A 24,719-nucleotide genomic window follows, 5' to 3' on the forward strand; every position below is an offset into this window, starting at 1 on the left:
TAAATTTTGATAGTTGAGGAAAAGAGGACAATAAGGAAGCAAAAATTGTCCTTGGACAAAGTTCGAACTACTCCGCTGTCATGAATTGAATAGTAAAACTAGCGGTTCATGATATGAGTTCAGTCCCAACTCCGCTATTTCAAGTTGAATAGTAAAACTAGCAACTCAGAATATGAGTAATGTCTATCTGCCTCTAGCTGTGACCTTTGTGAGATGGAGCATAAAATGCACTCACATTCAAAATATATATTCTTTCGGTGACGGCTGAGGTTCAAGAGGGAAAAATTATAGTTGGATATTCAATTTAGTGCATTGACAGGAGTTAAGATCAAGCTCAAGGTGATGGTTAGTCAGGGCGGTCAAGGAGCTACTATATACTAAATGGAATTGAGTGCTGGAGCATGAAGAATCTCATGTTCTTCCCGTCCTTCGTTTTTGTGTATGTGGTAAGAGTGGTTTGTCAAGGGGATGAATTAGAATACTTATGTATGATTTCCGATCACTTAACGCATTCTCATCCTAGAATTCATATGATAGATAGGAGTAATTTGGGGGAATGGGCAGTTTATGATCATTATCTTTGCTTGAGGACAAGCAAAAGGTTAAGTGTGGGGGTATTTGATGTGTGTGCATGCTATACATTGTTTTTATTGTCTCATACATGGTTTTTATGATAAATCTTAATGGTTCTTGCCCTAATTGAGCTGAATTTCAGGAAAACAAGAGTTTAGAACAGTTTGGGGTTAATAGAGCATGAAGACATAGTGATATTGCTACAAAGGAGCACTTCGGCCTAGGAGAATAAAGGCACAGCTGCAGCTTATTGAGAGGCTCCAGGAGGCAGCTGATTTTAGCAGAGTTCGAAGGGGAGTAGGACTCTAAAGCTGCAAGAAAGAGTATAAAAAAAAACGAGAAAGAAGAAATTAGGGTTCAATTTCTTGTTACAGGAACAAAGGAAGAAGTGCTGTGAGAAAGATCACAAGGCTGCCGAAGGAGAATTGGAGAGGAGATCGAGAATTCATGCAGAAGTTTTAGGTTGTCTTCTTCTTTAATTCAGCGATTTCGGTAACCTAGGTTCAACTAGGGTTTTCTTTTGTTTGAATCTTTCATTCTTTCTACCATGCGAACCATGATTGATGTTATTCCAGATCTGTGATTGATCTTTTAAGCTAATCCGATTGATAGTTATTCAGTATTGGGATTTCTTGATTAGGGTTTTCAATAGTAAGAGTAAATTCGACCGATCTGCTCTTGTTTCTTGGACTACCTATATTGCTTGAGAAAGGGTTTAGGTAATCAGACCAACTGATCAAGAAAACGAATTGAATGTATCTTAGAGATAATTTACATGATTCGTTTGGCATTCATTCAGCAAGAACTGATATCATTCGATTTCCTTGTCCTTAATGCATCTACAGTAATTAAATTCTTGATAGAGATATAAGGGTTGTTACTCGTAGATAGATTGGCATGTGCTTGAAAGAGGTTGTTCATAACAAGAAGAAAATCACCAACCCATAACTGAAATCAACTTCGGTTGGATAGTTTAATGAGATAACCACTGAATTGATTTTGCAATCATTTTCGTGAATTGCTTTCTCTATTTGATTCGGGTGGTTTAATTCGATAATACCTAAAATAGTTAGCTAATTATGAAGTAATTCATTGATTTTTCGGATTATTAGATAACATGAGGCAGATTTAGGACTAGTAGTTATTGGATTAATCCTCGTGGGAACGATACTTTACTCATAAGTATATTACTTGATCGGCTAGTGCACTTGCTAAGTGTAGTTCTAAATGCATTAATGGTCCATTCCAGTTCCATTCTCTATTCCAGAGGGAATCAATCATTACCTTGTATTAAACTAAGATAATCTAAGGGGTCTGATGAGAGAGGTTCGCTCGGAGATTTGTCAGAATTAACGGGGGAGAAGGAGAATGTTTGATTCAAGTGGTTTCCAATAACCCTCCACAGAAATGGCCGCTTACCCACTAGGAATAGAATAACTTGCTACAGTAGCTGAATCCGGAAACTGCGTTGGGGGTGGTGTGGGTGGTTCTTGGTAGACCTGTTCATGGGCCAGGTGGCCCGACGGGCTGGCCCGGCCCGGCCCGACCCCCGGACGGGCTTGAACAGGCTTTTTGGCCCACGGGCTTAACCTCGGGCCAAAAAGCCCAGCCCGCATAAAATTCGAGTCGGGCTAGGGCTTTGCCAAAATAGCCCGGCCCGAGCCCGGCCCGGCCCGACCTATAGTTAAACCTAAGTAAACCCGGCCCAACCTTTAGTTAAACCTAAGTAAAAACCCAATGTGATGTCTATTTGAATAAATTTTTTGATTTGAGAAGGTCATTGATTCACTTGTAGGCTCATTGTTCATTTAAATAGGGGAAAAAACATCTAAATTAGAATAAAAAATGTCCATTTGAATAGCGAAAATTTTGAATTTCTTTTATTAGGTCGGGCTTCGAGTTTTTTATCAGGGCCGAGCTCGGGCCCAAGTTATAGGCCCATTGGTCGGGCCGGGCTCGGGCTTGGGCCTAACAGTTTTCTGTTAATAAAGAGTCAAAGCACGGCCCGAGCCCGGCCCGGCCCGGCCCATGAACAGGTCTAGTTCTTGGAATGATCATTGACAAGGGAGAAAAAAAAGGGAGAGGGATAAAGGGTAAAATTAGGTTTTAAAAGTATTATACGTCATATGGTGTCAGGTGCATATGAGTTTTGATGGAATATTAATGGATATTCACGACGGTAATGATAATGTTAGTAAATTGTCAAAATCAATAGGGGTGGTGCAAGAAATAGTTAAACAATAAGAATACAATTTATTAATTAACTAAATAGTAGGAATAATTTAAGAAATTTATTGTTAAATTAGTACCCGATGTGACAATTCCATTGGAAGCACAATAACTCACTACATATTTGTATGTTGAAACAATGAAGGACAAAAGGTTACACCGCTTAAGTTACAACCTCTTGTTGAGTTAGTGAGAATTTGTACCCAATTAAATTTTCACCATAAGAGGCTGTAAGTGGTGTAACCCTGGCAGCTGAGACAGGCCACCCCAACCGACTTGGTGGCACCACAGTGTCAGCCTTGTCAGGATAGGTCTCCCTAGACCGACCCACTGGCTGTGAACATTCTAAACTAACACGAGTCTCATTAAGTGTCTAGTTTAAGGGTATTACACAGAAACATACCAAAGGAACATGAATCAAATATGTATCTTTATTCATTTACAATAAACTTATAAAGTACATCATTCTGATTGAAGCTAAGGGCATACAAAACTGTCTAACACTCTGATACCGAGCCCACGAAGACTCTCCACATCAGCACTCGCCTAAACGAACCATTTCGATCACATTAGATGTTTTTGCATGGTCAAAAGTAGAAATGCCCAGCATTGACTCTAGTATCATTACTCATAAGCTTAATTTGGACCCTTTAGTTAGGCCAATCAAGTAAAGGAAAAGAAACCTCTTCCTAGAGAGGTGGAGGATAGTAGATGAGGTAGTTGGGAAGCTCCTCACAACAGACTTTGTTAAAGAGGTCCAATACCCGGGTTGGGTAGCAAATCCTATGCTCGTGAAGAATGCAATGACAAGTGGCACATGTGTGTCGACTACACCGACCTCAACAAAGCCTGCCCAAATGACTGCTCCCCCTTCCTAGAATTGATCGCCTGGTAGATACAACTTTGGAGCACGAGTTACTAAGCTTCATGGAAGCCTATTCCGGCTACAATCAAATTCAAATGGGATTAGCCGACCAGGACAAGATTTCATTTGTAATTGAATTAGGGTTGCATTATTATAAAATCATGCCCTTTGGATTTAAAAACGCTTTACCTACCTTCCAGCAACTTGCAAACAAGATTTTTGATTGAGGTTTGAAGTCATTGCTGAAGCTCATGTTTTAATTGCCAATCAACAGGGTTGGGTTTCTAGATCTACTCCTTTTGTTAGTAATGATAGATCCTCCTTTCATGGAAGACCACCACAATAGAAGAAAGGGAAGGGAGTAGTAAGATCCCAATAGAAAAATATAAAATTAAATCTAAAGCAAAAAAATAGAAAAGTAAAAAATTAAACATATTAAAGTGATAACAGCTATAAAATCCCAATAGAAAGTAAATTATAGAACTTACAACGAATTCTGCTTGAGGAGCAACCTCCGTCGAGGGCTTGCTGACCTGATTGAGGTCCAAGTGGCAACTTGCAAGACATGCTCGCCAACGAATTCTGCTTGCATCCCATCACTCCCGAGTCTCTTGGAAGTCAACTCTCACACCGAATGTTTTGGAGCAAACCGAGTAAGGCACAAAGATTGGCCTATGTGCACAACTACCTCTAAGGACTTCGGAGCAGTTAGGCACGTCTTCTCGGAGATCCCGGACGCGTTACGTGAGGCCCACGCCAAACAATGCCTATATAAAGGCCTAACCTCCAACATCAGAAGGGACATGCGCAATTTAGTTCTCGTAGCTCTCTAGCTCTCTTACTTTCAGCTCTCTCACAAAATCTCTACATTCGCTGACTTAAGCATCGGAGTGCCCACCCCGGGTAAAGCAACCCGAGCACTCTAACAGTGCTTCCTTGCAGGTCGCATCATAGCCACCTCTCTAGCTTGTCACCATATAGCCAAGCATTAGAGCCACCTCTCCAGCTCGTCACCATTCAGCCAGGCATTAGAGCCACCTCTCCAGCTCTTCACCATTCAGCTTGGCATTAGAGTCACCTCTCCAACTCCTCACCATCTAGCTAGGCATCAGAGCCACCTACCCAGCTCATCACCATTCAGCTAGGCATCAGAGCTACCTCTCCAACTCGTCACCATCCAGCTAGGTGTCAGAGCCACCCCCAACTCTTCACCATATAGCCAGGCATCAGAGTCACCTCTCCAACTCGTCACTATTCAGTTAGGCATCAGAGCAACCTCTCCAGCTCATCACCATTCATCTAAGCATCAGAGCCACCTCTCCAACTCATCACCATACAGCCAGGCATTAGAGTCACCTCTCCAGCTAGGCATTAGAGCCACCTCTCTAGCTCGTCACCATTCAGCTAGGCATCAGAGCCACATCTACAATTCATCACCATCTAGCTAGGCATCAGAGCCACCTCCCAGCTCGTCACCATTCAGCTAGGCAACGAAGCCACCTTCCTGGAAGGAACCATTCAGCTAGGCGTCTAACCCACATTATAGGTAGGGATTATTTAGCTAGGCATTTGAGTCACCAGCCAGCCGGGAGCTGCCAAAATGCACATCATCAACTATCATGCACCTAAACAAATCATTGTATATACATACATACATATATATATATATATGCTTCCAGGGGCTACACAATGGGAGGTACCATATCCCCCAACCCTAGTGGCAATGGAATTTGATCCTAGGTCTTTGCTACAATGACTAGAGATCCTACCAACTAAGCCACCATCAAACCAAGTATCAAATAAATCAAATTAAATTTGCTTATTTTTTTTGGCACGATTTGTTTTTCATTTTGGTAACCATATTTGAGTACCCCTATCTTTCATTGCTTGTGGCATGACATTTGCTTTTTGAGATGGAAAATGAAACATCAAATATGCCATGACCCATGCCTTTGGTTGTAGTGTGTTTGTTGTCTCTATGTCATTAGTGAATAAAAGCCAATGGGGATGGTTGGTCATCAGTGTTATAGGCTGAACATTAGATTTTGGTCACTATGACCTGAATAAGATAATGTCGTAACACAAAAAAGGTTTCACTAAGAGGGGAGAAGAGAAGAAATCTGACTATTTGGTTGGGTTGGGTTTGAATCACTTCAGGACTAGGTGGAACCAATTCCAAAATGATAATAATCGAGACAATATACCCAGAACCAGAGTCAACTCATCGGTTCTGATTCCTAGAACCATAACCAACCTAATCAGTTAATGAACATTGGGTTCGTCAGGTCGAACCTGACCCATTGAATGCCCTATTTCTATGTAATATAAAATAACATATATATTATCTATAACATACATATAGTTAAATATATGTGGGTCAAGTTAAGCCCAAGGCGGGTTTAAAGTGTTAGGCCTATGCTCAACCCTAAAATTTGGGGCTCTAATGAGGGCCCGAGCCTCGACTAGGGCTTAAACACAAAATCTAGGTCCAAGAGTGAAATTTTCCAAGTCGCTTAAATGTTCACCCTTGTTTTATGACAAAAATAGCAGGGTAAGGTGCCTTCAATACTTTAAAAGACATAGTTAGAAAAAAAGTTACCCAAGGCCAATTCATTAGTTATTGGGTTAGACCAGTTTGGTGGATGGTTTTGGCTTTTTTCTTGGAGTAAATAGGGTTAGGTGTATGATCGAATTGGTTAAGGGTTGAGTCATGGTTTAACAATAAGCTGACAAGTTGGTCTCGTCCAACTTTTTAAACATTGGTTAGTGTCATATGTTTTATTATAAATAGAATAAATAATGTTGTTATAAAATATGTAGAATATGTATTGATTTATTTATATTTTATTTTAGTTTTTCATCTTTCACAAATAAAAAAGTTAAAAATTGCACTTTGAGGCAAAAAAATTGGTAAAGTGGTTGCAATAATTTATTAAATAAATTATTAGTTATTATTTAATTATTAATGTAATAATTAATAATTATTTATCTATACTGTATAACTATTACTTTATTAATAATTTATTTACAAATTTAAATAATTTAGTGTAATTGTCAATATTATTTTCATTTATAGGTAATTAATTAATTTACTATTAGTGGTTTTCATATTTACTTTATCATTTTATATTAATTATTAATTTACTTAAATAATTAAATTAATTTTTGATGATTAGTTTTAATTAATCAAATAATAATTAATACTTATTTATTTATATTTTAGAAATTATTTTCTTTTTATTAATGTACTTGTGAAATTATTAATAATTTATTTTCTAGTTTAATTATTATTAAATAGAAATCATTAATTATGATTGTTATGCAATAGTAATGAGCTAATAATTTGTTAATTATTTTCATTTACTTTAATAAATTCTTAATTATTGATTTACTATAAAAAAGTAATTAATAAATAATAAATATTTTAAATGAATATTATATGATTATTATTTATGAGCTAGGAATAAAACGATTCTAGCCAAAGATGATTAACTTCGTAATTATAGCCATGGAATTATAGTTATCCGTGGCGATAGTGATAAATAGCTCTTTAGCCAAGGACAGAATAACTTTTAACCACGCACGTGGCTAAAGATCAACTTTTGCTTTTATAACTTATAGCCACGCCGTGGTTATAAATATCTTTTAACCATGGGCAGAATAACTTTTAACCATGGACAAATTGTCCCTAGCTAGCTCAACTTCTACCTTTGTAACTTATACCCGCAGATACATTATAGCCGTGGTTATATATATCTTTTTGCCACGGACAGAATAACTTTTAATTACGAACAAATTGTCCGTAATTAAAGCTCATTTTCTGCTTTTGTAACTTATAGCCACAATACATTATAACCGTGGCTATAAATAATTTTTAGCCACAGATAAAATAATTTTTAACTATGGACAAATTGTTGTAGGTAAAGCTCACCTTTTAACCACGGACAATTTATCTGTAACTAAAGCTCATATTTTGCCTTTATAACTTATAGCCATGGATGCATTATAACCGTGGCTACAAATATCTTTTAGCCACGGACAAATTATCCGTAATTAAAGTTTAACTTTTTGACACGGACATCAAATTGTCGGTGGTTATATCCTGTGTTTTAGCTACAGTTTTTTGGACGTTAGCATTCTGAGTGTGTGTTTTGGAGAAAAAAAAGGATGGATGGAGAAGGGAATTTGGGACAATAACTCTTGCGAGCAAAATAGAGGATTCGAAAGAGATTATGATTCCATATACCAAGTCCCATATTTGTTCGGTGGAAAATGGCGATGGGGGCAGAGATGGATAGGGAAAACAGAAATTGTGACGGAGGCTACCTCAATATTGGGACCACATATCCATTATGAGGTCGCTGTGGACGATCGATGATAGGATTGCCTCAAGCCATCTAATATGGAACCTGCCCCAACAAGACACCCAACCACATATTTGACCAATAAAAAGCCGTGGAGTTAAAAAAAGAATTAGACAGTTTGAAGGTTCTTTATGTTATATATGAGACTAATATATGGTTGTAGTGTAGTTTCACGTGTTAGTGCGTCTTGATAGTGTTGTTTCTATTTTTTTATCAAAATAGAATAAAAAAAAAATAGATTCTAATAGTTGGATTCGGATATCTGTTAGTGCCCCATTTTCCTGTGTTCTGTCATCTGTGCTATAAATCAAAGCTTGAATTCAACGGCCCAAGTGAGTCTTCACAAGCAAATAAGTGTCCCGGCCCCGTCCGGCACTTCCATTTACAAGTGCCAAATGAAGCCAGTAAAGGTCAAGCCCCATGCTGTTTGTGTTCCGTTGCCGGCTCAAGGCCACATAAACCCTATGCTCAAACTGGCAAAACTCCTCCATTTTAGAGGCTTCCATATCACCTTTGTCCACACGGAGTTCAACTATCAGCGCCTGGTGAGTTCGAGAGGCCCAGAATCTGTCAAAGGATTGAACGACTTCAGATTCGAGAGCATCCCTGACGGATTGCCACCGGACAACAAGCGAGGCATACTAGATCTTCCGGCACTATGTAGATCGATGCCAAGGAATTGTGTAGTTCCATTCCACAATCTAGTAAGGATGCTCAATAGCTCACCAGATATGCCTCCTGTCACCTGTATCATATCAGATGGGGTCATGAGCTTCACTTTACAGGTTGCTCAAGACTTGGGCATTCCTGAGTTAGTCTTCTTTACACCAAGCGCATGTGGTTTCTTGTGTTACTTATATTATGAGCAGCTCATGGAAAGAGGCTACTTCCCACTGAAAGGTATATATACAGCATACTTTTTTTCTAGTCCTTGATCCTTTTCATTTCAATCATGGATATGAATTAAAAAAGTTTCACCTTTCACGGAGTTACTTATATTTATGCTCTTATTGTAGATGAGAGTTGCTTAAGTAATGGGTACCTGGACACTCCCATCGATTTTATACCTGCTATGAGTGGAATTCGACTAAGGGATCTACCTACGTTCCTTAGGACAACGGATCGCTATGACACCATGTTCAACTACAATTTCGAACAAGTGACTAATGCTAGGAAAGCTAGAGGACTTATTCTCAACACATTTGATGATCTAGAGCAAGAGGTCATAGACGTCATTAGATCCAAGTTTCCCCAGCTTTACACCATTGGTCCATTATCAATGCTCTGTCGGCAGCAAATATCCGATGCAAAATTGAAGTCGATTGAATCAAATCTGTGGAAAGAGGAGATGGGATGCCTGGAATGGTTAGAGAAATGGAAGCCCAAATCAGTTGTGTACGTGAACTTTGGGAGCCTAGTCACTATGACACCTCAACAGCTGAGGGAGTTTGCTTGGGGGCTTGCTAATACCGGGTATCCTTTCTTATGGGTGATTCGACCTGATCTTGTGGATGGTGGATCAGAAATCAAGTCAAATGACTTCGTTGAGGTAATCAGAGGGAGAGGTTTGCTTGTGGATTGGTGCCCACAAGAGCAAGTCTTGGGTCATCCTTCGGTTGGTGGCTTTTTAACGCACTGTGGATGGAATTCCACACTGGAAAGTATATGTGAGGGAGTTCCCATGATCTGTTGGCCTTTCTTCGCCGACCAGCAGACTAACTGCCTGTATGCACGCACCAAATGGGGGATCGGTATGGAGATCAGCACCGACGTCAAGAGAGAGCAAGTGGAGGAGTTTGTGAGGGAATTGATGGAAGGGGAGAGGGGGAAAATGTTGAGGAGCAAGACCATGGAGTGGAAGAAGAGAGCAGAAACTGCTGCAAAGCCAGGGGGTCATCTTTTTTCCAATTGGATAGATTAATTGAGGAAATTAATACTTGATGTTACAGCTGCAAATTAAACTTCAATCATCGGCTTCTTGGAATTTTCATCTTGTATTGAGTTTGTTTGTCCAAAGTCTCCAAACCTGATAGTTTGATGTAGCTTCGTATATATAAATAGAATTCAAATTAATACTGATGTGACTTTAAAGGCCTGTTGTTTTTTTATCTCTTATTTCTTAAAGTGCAATCATACAACTTTTTATTTTTCAATAATATCCCCAAAGACAGAAAAACTCTCATATATGTTAAAATGTATATTTGATAATTTTCTAAATTTAGAATCGAGAACAACATTCTCTCCATTCAGAGTTGAGTTTAGTGGAAAGAAAAGTTCACCAATACCAATATATACCTCTTAATGTAATTATTGCACTTTCAGATGTCAGACTTCAGATCAAACAAACAGGCCCTCAGTTTAATATTGACGTGAAACCTTATCATTGGTTCCACAGCCTACCGAACTACTAAAGCATTCAGCTAAACCTTGCTCGTTAGAGAACGATCGGCAGAGCCTTTTCTAACCAGCCTAAATCAGCATGCTCTTGAGACCCTTATGATTGATTGCCTTTGTTGTAAGCACGCGGTGGCACACTACCACCATCCAGTCCCATTCTTCATTCTTTTTTTGACAAGAGGACCTCATTTTGAGCTCAGAGCCAATGCGAATGCAAGGTCTTAGGTACTCATCCTCACAAAATTGGAAGAACCAGGTTGAAAACCCTCTGAAAAAGCTAAGCAACTCCCTTGTGCCTAAGGGCATGTGTCATGGATGTATAGAAATTTAAAATATTTGTTTTGTAGTAGGTTTAGGGATGGCAATGGGATGGATTTGGGGATGATTTTATAATTCTAGATTCTACCCATCTCCCTAAGCCTCTCAATTCAGAGATCGGATCTGCTCCTCACACATGGTGCCTCAAACCGACCTCACACGCACATCCTACCATGCATTGGGAACATCTTCTGTACTTAAAAGTTATTATTCAAGGGAGATGTTCCCAATGCACGGTGGATGTGCCTGTGAGGTGCCCATGTGTGAGGAGCAAATCCCGTTCCCTCAATTCATATTTGCCCCAAAACCAATAGCGGGTTGGATTTTGAGAATGCAAACCATATCCGCACATGAAAATGCAAAGCCCTTCCCGACCCTATCCTCCTTGCATTCAAGGGTAGGAGTGGGTTTGATTTACAACCCATATCTAATTTCCTATTATTTATTGTCATATATAAGCAATAAATAAGTAAAATAACACAAATAAATAACAAAATTTCCAATTATTTGATTTAGACATGTAGAAAACACATATTTTAATTAATCAATTATCTTTTACATAAAATTCAAAATATTATTAATTTCAATACTTGGTACATAAAGTTTATATGCTTTCCAACAATATACGGGTCCGGGAGGGTTGGGTTTAGCCTAATACCATACTATACCCGTACCTATACAGGTTGTAGAATCCTAAAACCCATCCCACCCCAAAACCCATCCTTCAAGCAAAAATATCCACCCCGTCAGGGAGGATAGGGGGGGGTACCCATAGGGTATGGTAGAAATTGCCATCCCCAAGTAAGTTCGTTGTCCGTGTTCTCATTTGTTTCCTTGTAGTTTGTTATTTATTTTGTTTTTTAGTGAATATTTTTTTATGAAAAGAAAATATTATTAGGGGTGGGTTCAAGCCGAGCCGAGCCGAATAGTACGAGGCTTGAGCTTGGCTTGCTAAGGTAGTACAAGGCTTGAGCTTGATTTGAGTCAAAACTCGTAAACTCGAGCTCAGCTCGGCTCGGCTCGAGCTCAATTTGAGAAAAAATGTGTTATAAAAATAAAACTTATATATAAAAATATTTTTGATTTGATATTTAAAAAAATTAAGAATTATAATATTTTATTATATATTATTTTCTATAACTATAACTATATATATACAATATATATATATATATATATATATATTCGAACTCGACTTGCGAGCTGAGCTCTATTAGGCTCGAGCTCGGTTTGTTTATTAATCGAGCTTGTAAATTGGGCTTGAACTTGGCTCGAAGCTCAGTTGAAACCAAGCTGCGAGCTTGAATAGCTTGTGAAGAGCTCAGCTCGTAGCCACCACTAAATGTTATGATCTTATCAAAATATTTTAATATATAGTATTCAGCAGAGATTGAATTACCCACAACACAAGAATGTTTAAAACTTTGTTAATGAGCCCCCAAGCAAAGTCCACAAGTTGTTGAGGCATCATGACGGTGATGTTGCCAAAATTTACATGCACAACTGAGTTTCCCTGTGAAAATCCCTATCCCCATCTTTGTCCCTGTCCCCGTTAACGGGGACAAGGTTATCCCCATCCCCATCCCCACAGGGATTCTCATCCTCGCGGGGATCTCCATTCCTTGTGATTTTTTATAACGTTAATCATTTTGTTTTTGTTTTTTATTTTATTCAAAAAAATATAATTAAAATTTACAATCCTATTAGAAAAGATTCAACCATATTTTTTAAAATATTAATATATAGATGTATATGTACATATATACATATATAATGTATGCATACATATATTAGTAGGGATCCTATGGGACGGGGAGTGCTCTTCCCATCTCCGCCCCATCAGCGGGGATGAAAATTTTCCCATCCCCATCCCCGCGGAGGAAAATCATCCCTATCCCTACGGGGGTTGGGGAAATGGGAAAAATTACCATCCCTAAAATCGAACCACTCTAGACATCCTGATTGCTATTCTTATTGCCATTCATTGGACCTAATAAACTTTTAACCCATCCCTCGAGATGTAAAAGTTCATCCATATGTAGGTCCACTTCCATTGCTTCACAATCAGATCTCGGATGGGTTAAAGTCTATTGGGCCCAATTTATTGTAGGAACAACCAAGATCGATGTTTGGAGTTGTTGGATTCCAAGAACCCCAGTTTGGTTGCGTACGTGAATTTTGGCAGCATACCATTACGATGACTCAACAGCTTGTGGAGGGATGAGAGGTCTTTGAGTCGTCGATATTAGAATTCAGAGGGTAGAAAGACCGTCATGGATATGGTTTCGAACCTGAAACCGGGTAACCCCTTTACAGAATCAGGGCCCTTAGACTTGACCAAGTGGCGTGACTGTATTCAGTATAAACAAAGGTAATGTAATAATGAAGGAGTGAGCTTTGCTATGTGGCCGTTTTAATGGGTATTGGGTAGGGGATACAAACCGCATGAGGCTTCTCAACTAAGGCTGCAATCTGGACTGGGTTGCCCCAAATTCAATCCAAAAAGTTGGATTGGGTTGGGTCGGATTGATGTTCGGATTAGGGTTAGGGTTGAAATTCATGAACTCGATTTTACTTCGGGTTGGGTTAGGATTGACCCCTTAGGAAATCGGACTTAATCCGAACCCGAGTCTATAATATATGTCATTTATAAATATATGTTATATGTAATATATAACATACATTGATTTGTTTAGATGTATGATATTTGTATAACCCCCACCACATAGTATCATGTATTTCTTTTAAGATAATCATTTCACTTAATCCTAATTAAAAAGACTAAAATCTTAGGCTCAGTTTGGAAAGAGTACAAATGCAAATATGTACAATGCAAATACATACAAAATAATACAAAACATAAGGTTTTGCACTCTACATATTTGCATTTGTACTCCTTCCAAACAGAGCCTTAACAACATTATTTTATGTTTTTTGAAAATTTTATTCTTCATCTCCTCTTTGTTATTTGCCGCCCATAAAAAATCTATGATGAGTCATAATTCATAATAAACTATAGTCATTTCTAACACTTGTTTTTCTGACTTTTATATCAAAAGAATAAAAAAATATCAACAGATAAATACTAATGAAACATAGCATTAATATATATAATGAAAGTTGACTTAAGATTTAAAGTTGAAAAATTCTATAAAGATTTTAAGGGATGGGAAGGTTGGATTGGGCCCAATCTAACCCGAAATTAACTTTGAATTGGGTTGAATTGGATTAGAATTAAAATAATTTAATTAGAATTAATGGTAGGATTGAGTTGATATAGTTGAAGGTTGAGTTGGGGGTTTAAAACTTAGGGTTGAGTTAGGAATGGCCTCAACCTGATCTAATCCAGCCCGCCTTGCAGTGGGGTAGGTGGTTGCTTATGGCTGTGGTTTAACTTGATTCCTGCAACACCCATTTATCGGGAGATAATAGGATATCACTTTTTGTTTTTGTTGAAAGAATTAAGTTAATTTGCACGTAGAATCTCTCCGTTTCATGTAACAACTAACAAGACAATATATATGTTAGCTCCTAGCATGCTGTATATTACTACGCTACACAATCCAAAGTATGGGTTTTTATTGACAGCTATCCAGGTGGTTATTTATTCTCCTAATTTCTAGACGTTTGTGTAGTTGAAACCAATGGATCTATACCTAATTGAGCTCACAGAGTAGCACGAGTTTATGATTCGTGTGGTATCCTCTGATGCATAACTTATGTAAAGCCCCTTTCCTGTTGACAATGAACAGAACAAAAACATTTTGTCAGCCCAAGCCACCGAAGAAATTGCAATTGCTCAGAAAGTCAACACAAAAACTTCTACCAATTAAGATCTAGCAAATCACACTCATTCAAGTAAGGTTGCCAATTTCCCAATTCAGGCTGAGTAGAATAGCTCTTGAATAATTCTACCTTTTTTTTCATTTTTTAAGTTTCTTTCCATATTTTAAACAAGAAACAGCGTTAGCTTGGAATGTCCACTTTTTTTTGGGTTAATAGCATATAAGGGCAATTTTTGGGGTTTAATATCAATAAAAGTAATATATTTAAAAAAATTTAAAAAACAGGTTAACTTTTTAAAAATAATATCAATGAAGGGCAAAAGCACTGTCCATCATCTTCTTCTTGCCATTTGTTCACCAGAGCTGCCACCCGCCACCACCCGCCACCGCCCACCGCCGCCTCTGCTTCCGGCAACGTTGCTGGAGGTGGAGGCAAAAGTGGCGGTGGCAGTGTTGGTGGTTTCTCTGTCCAATGCCACCACCTCCGCCTCCGCCTCCAGCAATGTTGCTGGAGATGGGTAGAGGCAGAGGTGGTGGCGGCGGCGGGCAGAGGAATGACCACCAGTGCCGTCGTTGCCACCTCTACCTCTGGCCACCTCTGGCAATGTTGCCGGAGGCAGAGAAGGAGGTGGGTGGAGCGGCAAGTGGCAGTGGACGGCGGAGGACGGCAGCTCTGGTGAACAAATGACAAGAATAAGAAGATGAATAGTATTTTTGTCCTTTATTGATATTATTTTTAAAAAGTTAACCTAGTTTTGAATTTTTTTTTAAATATATTATTTTATTGATATTAAACCTCAAAAGTTGCCCTTATATGCTAGAAACCCTTTTATTTTTTTGCTTTTATTTATTGGAAAAAAGTACACTGATTGAAGTGTAGAAGCAACAGAAATGGCTGAAATTCTTATTGGCAGAGCAGCACCTCGTTGATCATTTTATCCAAATTCAACTGAGACGATCCACCTAGATTGGTGGCTTCTTCTGCTCTCTTTTTCCACTCCATGGCTTTATTTTTAATCTCTTTACCCTTCTCCCCTTCCATTAACTGTTTGATAATATCCGTAACGTGCTCTCTCCTGACGTTGCTATCAATTTCAAAGCCCATTCCCCATTCAGTACATACATAACGACAATTGGTTTGTTGTTCTGCGAAGAATGGCCAGCAGATCATAGGCACTCCACCACAGATGCTTTCGATTGTCGAATTCCAGCCACAGTGCGTTAAAAAGGCTCCAATAGAAGGGTGATTTAGGACTTGTTCTTGTGGGCACCAGCTCACTATGAGTCCCCTTTCCTCGGTATCTGTTACGAATTCGGGAGGCAGAAGCACGGAGTCACCGGCCACGAGATCAACTCGAATTACGCACAAGAAGGTGTGATTGCTGTTAGCGAGTCCCCAAGCAAACTCCACAAGTTGTTGAGACGTCATAACTGTGATACTGCCAAAATTCACGTACACAACTGAGTTGGGTTTCTTGGAATCAAGCCACTCCAGACAGTCCAGTCGTTCTTTCCATAGATTGGACCCAACAGACTTTAACCCATCCTCCATGATCTGATTGTGGAGCAAATGGAGTGGGCCTATGGTGTAAATACGAGGAAACATGGATGACAGTGCATCTAAGGCATCAAGCTCAAGGACATCAAAGGTGTTAAGAATGATAGCCTGAGCTTTATTAGCTCTCTCTGCTTCTTCCTTTAAAAAGTTGAGCAAGATATCGTCGGGATCAGTGGTCCTAACGAAGCTTGGAAGATCCCTCAAACGAATATCCTTGATCAATCCAGGAATCCAATCGATGATGGTGCCCAAATACCCATTTATTAAGTAGTTGGTGTCTGCAAATTATTATAGATGCAGTTAGCTCAATATAGATATATCAAGTTTAAATAAAGGGAGGTGGTCCAGAACAGAACTTCAGGGATATCGAGTTCTTGAGCAGCAGCGAGAGTGAAACTCATGACCCCATCAGAGATGATGCAAGTAACCGGAGGAATGTTGGACGACGAAGAATCATTGAGTTTGGAAAGGAGATTGCGAAATGGCACTAAGCAGGTTTTACTAGTTGAGATACAGAGAGATGGGATGTCTTGGGTGGCATCAATATCATCAGAGGGTGGAAGACCGTCAGGGATGGTTTCGAACCTGAAACCAGGTCGTCCCTTTACAGAATCAAGGCCCCTTGACTTGACCAAGCGACGGTAATTGTATTCCGTGTGAACGAAGGTTATGTGGAAACCTCTGTAATGGAGGATGTTTGCAAGCTTGAACATAGGGTTGATGTGGCCCTGTGCTGGGTATGGGATACAAACTGCGTGAAGCTTCTGCTTCTCGACCACTCCAAGAGAACCCAACACTCATCAGTCTGTATGTGTGTGTGGAAGAACAATCTTGGAAATGCTAAGTTACAACTTACGAGGCGTTGGGCCTTGGCTTTTTATGATACGTAGTCGTCACCGATTTCTCTAAACTGACTTCTTTTATCGGTTTACAGAACGGACTTTCAACACCGCTTAACAATTGAATTAAAAGGGCCCACGTAGATTATTCATTCAAACATCATAAATTTTGTTTAAACCAAAATCTTCGTTATGTATTGTGTGTGAGTGTGTAGTAGTGTAGTTTGAAGTTATGTGTGTATGTTTGTGACTTTGTATGTAGTCTTGCATTAAACAATTTGTATAGTTTTTTTTTTTAATATAGTGAATCTGTTTCTTTTTATTTGAATATTTGTTATTTTGCTTTTCTCCCGTGAGGGTTCGTTTGTTTGTTGTGTTTTGAGTGAATTATCATTGAAATATTCCCTATGTTTTCTAAAAATAAAATTTTCGTGTACTTTTGTCCAAGGGGTGTCAATTGGATTGGATTTGGTCCAATTAATCCGGTCCAGTCCAATGTGAGTCCATTACAAATGGACCTTGTCCAATCTAGTCTAATGAATATTTTAGACCATTTTGCACCGGTTCAGAGACTTTAATCTGTTCAAATATCTGTTAATTTAGATTAGTTTCAACTCAAACCTGATCCATTGACACCTATGTTTTTATCTTCTATCAATAGATCAGATATTGGCTCAATTCAATATAAATTCATTATGTATGGACCAGGTCCTATCCAATATGTCATATTGGTCTGTCCAGTCCATCCAAATTCAATATGTTTTGTTGGTCCGTCCAATCCATCCAAATAGATTTTGATTTGGACAGAATCCAACCCAAAAACGTTCTGTTGACACCCCTACTTCTGTTCTCTGTGCAAATCTCCCTTTATGCTTTAAGTAAATATGCAAATACATTTTATTCGATTAGTTCTCGTCCTATGAAGTATTGTTACTTCACAAGCTATAGTATGACAAAAAAACAAAAGATCTCAGTAAAAATCTCGATCCATTTACATTTTATACTTTTGGTTCACTGAGCTAAAATGAAACCCAACGACAACAATGAAACCCACTTAAATAAAGAATCAATTTTTTTAGAAGTCATCGCCATCATTCAAACCTTGTGTTGTCCTAAGTCCTAACTATATTTATGGGTCGGCAAAGAAAATGGAACTAAAAAAATATATATCTCACTAGAACTAGGTGTCGGCAATCACTTCATGAGTTCACATCTGCGCCCTATAAGGGGGAGCCCCACCATGCCCCACAGCATATCCCCACCTTGTATTGGAAATATCTACTGATAATAAGTATGGGAGATAATAAGATATTATCGGGAGATGTTCCCAATACAAGGTGGAGATGTCCTGTGGGGTGCAGATGTGAACTTGCATTTCCATATGTTAAAAGGGTTCAACTATGATATGGAAAAGATATGATATTGAAAAAACAACTGGCCAATAGATTAAAATCATAAACATAATAGCGAATCAGGTGCCATTTATCAAAACTCTTTCCATATCATATCTTTTCCTTATTATAGATTTTCCCTAAAAACATAAATTCTAGTGTATTAAACAATTGATGTATATATGATACTAAGAATTATTGAAGATTAAATAAATTGCTAAATTTACTTTCGTTATTGAAAAAGACAACCAATACATCAGCAAAACTATATTGTTATCAGTTGTTTTTCTTTTCAAAACAGAAAAAAAAACAACCATATTTTCGAACATTTCCTTAGATGATAGAATTTTTTATTTTTTGTTTGGGTATGAAAAGTCATATAATAAAACTAATTTCTAATGTGCAAGAGGACATTTTGCATTTCTTTTCTCATTTAGGCAATGCTTGGTTTGTAGGTGATTAGACCTGTCATGGGCCGGGCTCGACTGGACCATTGGGCCTATATGTTGAGCTTGAACCCAACCTTATATATATAAAACCCAAAGTCGGATCTGGACAGATATTTTATATTTTATTAATTTATATTATTTATAATATATTATTATATAATATTCTATATATTATAATAAGTATAATTCTTTTTTCACTACTAATTTTAATATTATATAATATATTATATATTATTAAGTTTGTTGATTTTTAATATTATATATTATATATTATAAATATAAAAACTAGTTGGTGCATGCACAAAGACTATAAGTTTGTTGATTTTTTTTATTATTTTTAATGATGGATAAGTTTGTAGAATTGAGAAATTCAAATTTCACATGTACTAATAAATGTAGGTAGGTAGGCAGAACTTAACAAAATCATGAATGTTAAATCTCTTATGTTTTTATTAGGAAAGCCTTCTTGATAAATCTTTTAATTAACTGTTTTCCTAGCACGCTTGAACAACGTAACAATCAATCTCGCTAATTATACATGATAACCTAAAGATCCATACATATACATAGTGCTGGTTTTGTACTCGTGAAGACTCAGAGAACACAGAAAGAAAGAGAAAAAACTCAACTAATAATAAAAAAAGTGGAATACGAATGAATGGTACGTGCGGGAGAGTAGTAGCTGATGGATTAAATGAAATGGCGGTGATGATGCAATTGTGATATTGGTCTGCCTGACCTATAATAATGGATTGGCGTCCCATTATCATATATATACCAGATATTTGTGTTAGTCAATGCGCTTCCATGGATCAATTAATGGGTCCCTCCCCTTCTTAGAGACCAATTAAATTGCATATTATTCATTTTTTGGTATTCGGTTTTATACATCATTAATAACTTGTTCTCAAAGTACTGCTTCTGGGATTTGATTCTGCATAAATATTAAAACAAACCAATTAATATACAAACGAGTCAGCTGATAATGGTTGGGGTGACGTAGGAATTTCCACAATTCAAAATTTTACAACTACCGGACGGTGGCATTATTATAGCAGGCGGTTCTTGGTCTGGCATTTTAATGAGGGTCTAGATGTAGTAGGCACGTTAGGTAAGCATAATGAGTGAGTATGTAATAGTTGTGTGGCACATGTTTCAGTTAATGCGTCTTTCATTCAAACGTTTTTGTTCGACAAAAATTATCTATTATTTTATTATTTTTGTTAAAATAATTAAAAATAAAAATAATAAAAAATCTAAACATGTTGGGAGTTGGAATTTATTTACATTTTTTTATTTTATTGTTTTTTATTTTTAATTATTTTGACAAAAATAATAAAATAATGGATAATTTCTGTCTAATAGAACAAAAACATTTAAATGAAACACACATTAACAAGGACATGTATCACACAGCTATTATGCGCTCACTTATTATACTTACCTAATGTGCCTACTACATCCGGACCCTCTTAATGAAGGTATGGCATGTTAACATTGTGTGGGCTCAACTTTGGGGAATATCCATCCCACGTCAGGTTCCAAATAACATTACCCAATTCACAATAATATTGCTAGCTTTCATTATTGGATCCTTATATATAGTTTTCATCAATTGCTCACCCTCTTCCAACTTGGTTCTAATCACTACTGTCTCACTGCCAGGCTAACAATTTGCTTTTGTCCCTTGTTAATTTCTGTTTCTTCACAAATTGGAAGAGGCGAATTGGTCTGTTTTTGATGAGTGTGGATGGTAGCTGGCGGCCGGCTAGCTCCCTCTTCTTTTTCATGCTGTGTGTGGCGTTAATTAGCGGTGCCTGCTTTTTAGGCAGTTTGGTAAATGTGTGAATTTTGTTTTAGAGGAGTGATTGTTTACTGTACTGTGTGTTCTCTATTGTAGCGTACGTCCAAAAGACTTTATTTTTGCTACAAAATATAAGATGTATTAATGAAGACTTATTTATTCAGTTTTGTTATAAGTAGGGGTGAGCAAAAAATCAAAAAATCAAATCATCCTAAAAAATCAATCTAAATCAAATAAAAAAATTGGTTAACCGAATCGGTCGATTTGGTTTTGGTTCGATGTTTTTAAAAAACTGAAGATATCGGCTTGGTTTTGGTTAACTAATATAATATTTTATATATATTTATAATTTTTTATTATATATTTTTATAATTTATATTGCTATAACTAAAAAACTGAAAAATCGATGAACCAAACCGACAGTTAACCAAACCAGTCAACCAATTTTCCAAAAACCGATTAACTGACTGGCTTCGGTTCAGTTCCGATTACCAGTTTTCCAAAAACTGATACTACCAATTTGATTCCAAAAAGTGCACCACAGAGCACCCCTAGTTACAATTGGGTAGGTCTTGTAATGAAATGGACCATTATTTGGCCGCCAAAAGTCTCTAAGATCAGTGTTGCTTAGAGTCCCTTCTAATTGGTTGTAGGGTTGTCAATGGTATTTGAAAATCCGATTTCGAATTCAAGATTCAACATAATTGAATCGAATTCGGACAATTTGAATATCTAATCGGCTGAATTCAAATATGACCTGATTCGATTTGATAAATATCTGAATTCAATCGATTATTTAATTCTTATATATAATATATAAAATTTTTAAATATTTTATATAATTTATATATATAATAATTAAATTATATAAATAATTTATATATTTATATACTTTATATAAATAAAATATTTATTGTATATATTTATTAATTACCTAAAATAATTAATTAGTCGAATTCAAATCGAATTGAATATTCAAATATTTAATTGAGTTTGAATTCAAATATCAAATTTCAATATCCGTCGGATATCGAATTTCTTAATCACATTCGAATTCGGATATTGCCTAACAAATTCGATCTTTTACACCCTTAATTGGTTGTGTGAAATTCTTTAAGGTCTGAGTCTAGTATTGGGTGTCCAATTGGTTACTCTTGTTGTTCTGGATGGCTTAATGAATGAGGGTCAGATTATTAATTCCTTCACCTTCCAAATTTATTACAATTAGGAGAATCTGACACAATAAAAAGGGTATACATATATATATGATGAATAGGATCTTAAGAAAATAAATTAAAAAACAAATAAGTAGAAATTTGTAACGTAGTCGGGTAGATCATAATTTTCACAATTAATGAATATATTTCCTTACTAAGAAATAAAAAAGAGTCTGGATATTTATTATAATCCAACCAATTATAATGCCAGGGGTGGGTGTGAGATGGTGATTGTATTGATTTCTCAGCCAATTGAAAAAGCATTTTAGTGTCGGAGTCATACCTTGTCAATAACGGCTGGGGTCATAACTCATAAAGTTGCATGCCAATAACGGCTTTTGTTTTTCTCTTTTTATTTGTCAATAAGGGGGTAGTATTGCCACTCCTCCGATAGGTTGCAAAAGTTACTCCACACTTTTTAATTTGTCTTTTTTTTTTATATTTTTGGTCTTGCACATGAAAAGAAAAGGTAAAAAATCTACTTTATGTCTTTTACTTGCTATATAATATCAAACATTATATAAAAAAAATTTTAGAATAAATTTCTTAAACTACCTTTTGATTTAACTAATTGACTAATTATATCTCTACTGTTTAATATTGTCTTATCTTATCCCAACTGTTTCAGACAATTACCATCATTAAATCGTAATGGAAGGGATGAAAATGTCTGTTTTGCATTTATGTCATTCTCTCTCCCTCTCTCTCTTCCTCACTGCATCTAGTTGAAATGATACTGTTCATCTTCTTTAACCCTTCGACACAGTATCTCCTCCGTAAATTCTTACCCATGTTCTCAAATTTGACCACTCTTGAAGCAAGTGGCATTACTATCCAGACCTTGAATTTGTAGTCCAAACATGCCCAAATCTTCATAAACACGATGGAGAGAAGCCACATCGGCTTCGTAGGTGACGATTGTCGAAGTTTGTTCACAAACCTCACACATCCATATTCTATTCTTGGAGTCAACAGAGATATGAATCGAGGCCTGCGGCAGAAGATCACCAAAGTTTCCCCAAAACCTTCGATGAAGAGACGAGAAAGCGTTCTTTCTTCATCTTCATCCTGTCGAGAAACCACGCCAGAAAACCACCAGGCCAAGAGCGTTGGATGCATGTGAGGCATTTTTCAGCTGATCTGCAAATACCAACAACGTCGGAAGTTCCTTACTTCCGGTATTCCAGCTAGTCTGAAAACCCTACTCCTCCAACCACTGGCATCTCTCTGAGATCGTCCAACAAGCTTCGAACTCAGAAATGATTTTCTGATCACAAAAATTATGGATTGGATATTCCAAAACCCATATAAAGGAAATAATAGATCTACCACGAATTTAGCAGAGCAATATGAAAGTAGTAGCTTGAACCAACTCTTCTCCAAGAATCAGAGAGAATGAAAACCGCCTTGATTATATGTGAGATAAAGAAAAGCGGACTTATAGATTGCGAGGGCCAGAGATTTGGGTTTGAAATTAATAATGGCTTTGCTGGAAATGAGTGAGAAAATATAAACAGATACCGAAACTGTTAGACAGTTTTGTATGCCCTTAGCTTCAATCAAAATGATGTACTTTATGAGTTTATTGTAAATGAATAAAGATACATATTTGATTCATGTTCCCTTAGTATGTTTCTGTGTAATACCCTTAAACTGGACAGTTAATGAGACTCGTGTTAGTTTAGAATGTTCACAGCCAGTGGGTCGGTCTGGGGAGACCTATCCTGACAAGGCTGACACTGTAGTGCCACCAAGTCGGTTGGGGTGGCTTGTCTCAGCTGCCAGGGTTTCATTGAATCTATGAACTGGACCAGATTTCCAGTATTGCCCTGGACCTTGGAGATTGATGGGCAAAACTGGAAAGTTACACCCGACCCCTAGACTCGATTATGATACTGCACTAGGTGTCGGATTGGGCTGTCTTTGATGTACCAATCAGTGAGATCCTTAGCGGGGGTCAAAACCTGGGTATGTTGGGACAGTCCGAGAATTCATCTGAGTGGGTGATCATAGTGACAGGATCAGCCCTTTTGTCGGACAAAGGTAATGATCGGGGATGCACTCTCACTGATGGAAACCAAGACTGCCGGCAGCCGATTTCAACCGTTGAGATTTGTTTTGCAAAATATATTTTATATTAGGAAGCCTTTTAAGTACATAATCTTAAATGGGCCTTAAGCCCATTTCGAACTGGGCTGATTTGATCAGTCATTTAAAGGGGGCGAATTCTTAAGAGGGTCAGCTGAAAGGATTGAGCTTAGACCCTATCCACTCAGAGAGTCCAAGATCTAAATGAGATTTAGATCTGGAAACCTCCTAATTAGATTAGGAGACAGCTGATCTGATCTGCAGATAAGATAAGGGTTATCCCTTAGGGACTTCTAACCCAAATATGATTTGGATTAGCAGCTCCTAATCTGATTAGGAGCTGATCCCTTTAAGGTTATAAAAGGGGAAGGGGGCGGCAGCCTAATAAATACAACAAGATCAACAGCATTCTTCTCTTTGAAGAAAGAGAGATTGAGAGATTTCTATATACTGCGAATTCTCTCCTGCCGCCACCTTCCTGCTATTGCCATTCCTTCAGTTCGATCTCCAGTTCTAGGGAGCAATCAAGATTGGATCTTGATTTCAATCTTTTGTGAAAAGATTGGTTGGAGCTGTACTCAAGTCGTCCAGTTGATCCTTACGAAGGGTCAAGTTCTTTTGAAGAACGTTGCTGATTCTGCTCCACCCTGCACTGCGCCATCTTCAGTGGGAGCAGTCTTTGGATCCTTCCTTGGGCGTGAACACCTCCATTGGGAGATATTACTTCTCTGTATCAGGTATAATCCTCTCCCATTATTTTTGGTTCAGATCTGGTTCAGTTTATGGTTCAAGATTGATCCTTGAAAATACGATTTTCTAAATAGGGAATACGATTCCCAGTT

The 24,719-nt window shown here is 37.5% G+C and overlaps 1 protein-coding gene and 1 pseudogene across 1 annotated transcript; one reads left to right on the forward strand and one right to left on the reverse strand.

Moving 5' to 3' along the window:
* The first annotated feature begins 8,363 nt into the window (after positions 1-8,363).
* Positions 8,364-10,207, forward strand: LOC104591033 (7-deoxyloganetin glucosyltransferase-like). The gene is made up of 2 exons (XM_088896569.1): positions 8,364-8,931; positions 9,048-10,207. The coding sequence occupies exons 1-2, from the start codon at positions 8,427-8,429 to the stop codon at positions 9,950-9,952; spliced, it is 1,410 nt and encodes a 469-aa protein (XP_088752695.1). The 5' UTR covers positions 8,364-8,426; the 3' UTR covers positions 9,953-10,207.
* A 5,077-nt stretch (positions 10,208-15,284) lies between these two features.
* LOC148803696 (7-deoxyloganetin glucosyltransferase pseudogene) lies at positions 15,285-22,917 on the reverse strand (annotated as a pseudogene).
* Between the last annotated feature and the right edge of the window lie 1,802 nt (positions 22,918-24,719).

The sequence above is a fragment of the Nelumbo nucifera genome, chromosome 1 (assembly GCF_055504915.1).
Source record: "Nelumbo nucifera cultivar China Antique chromosome 1, China Antique-T2T, whole genome shotgun sequence".
Lineage (NCBI taxonomy): Eukaryota > Viridiplantae > Streptophyta > Magnoliopsida > Proteales > Nelumbonaceae > Nelumbo > Nelumbo nucifera.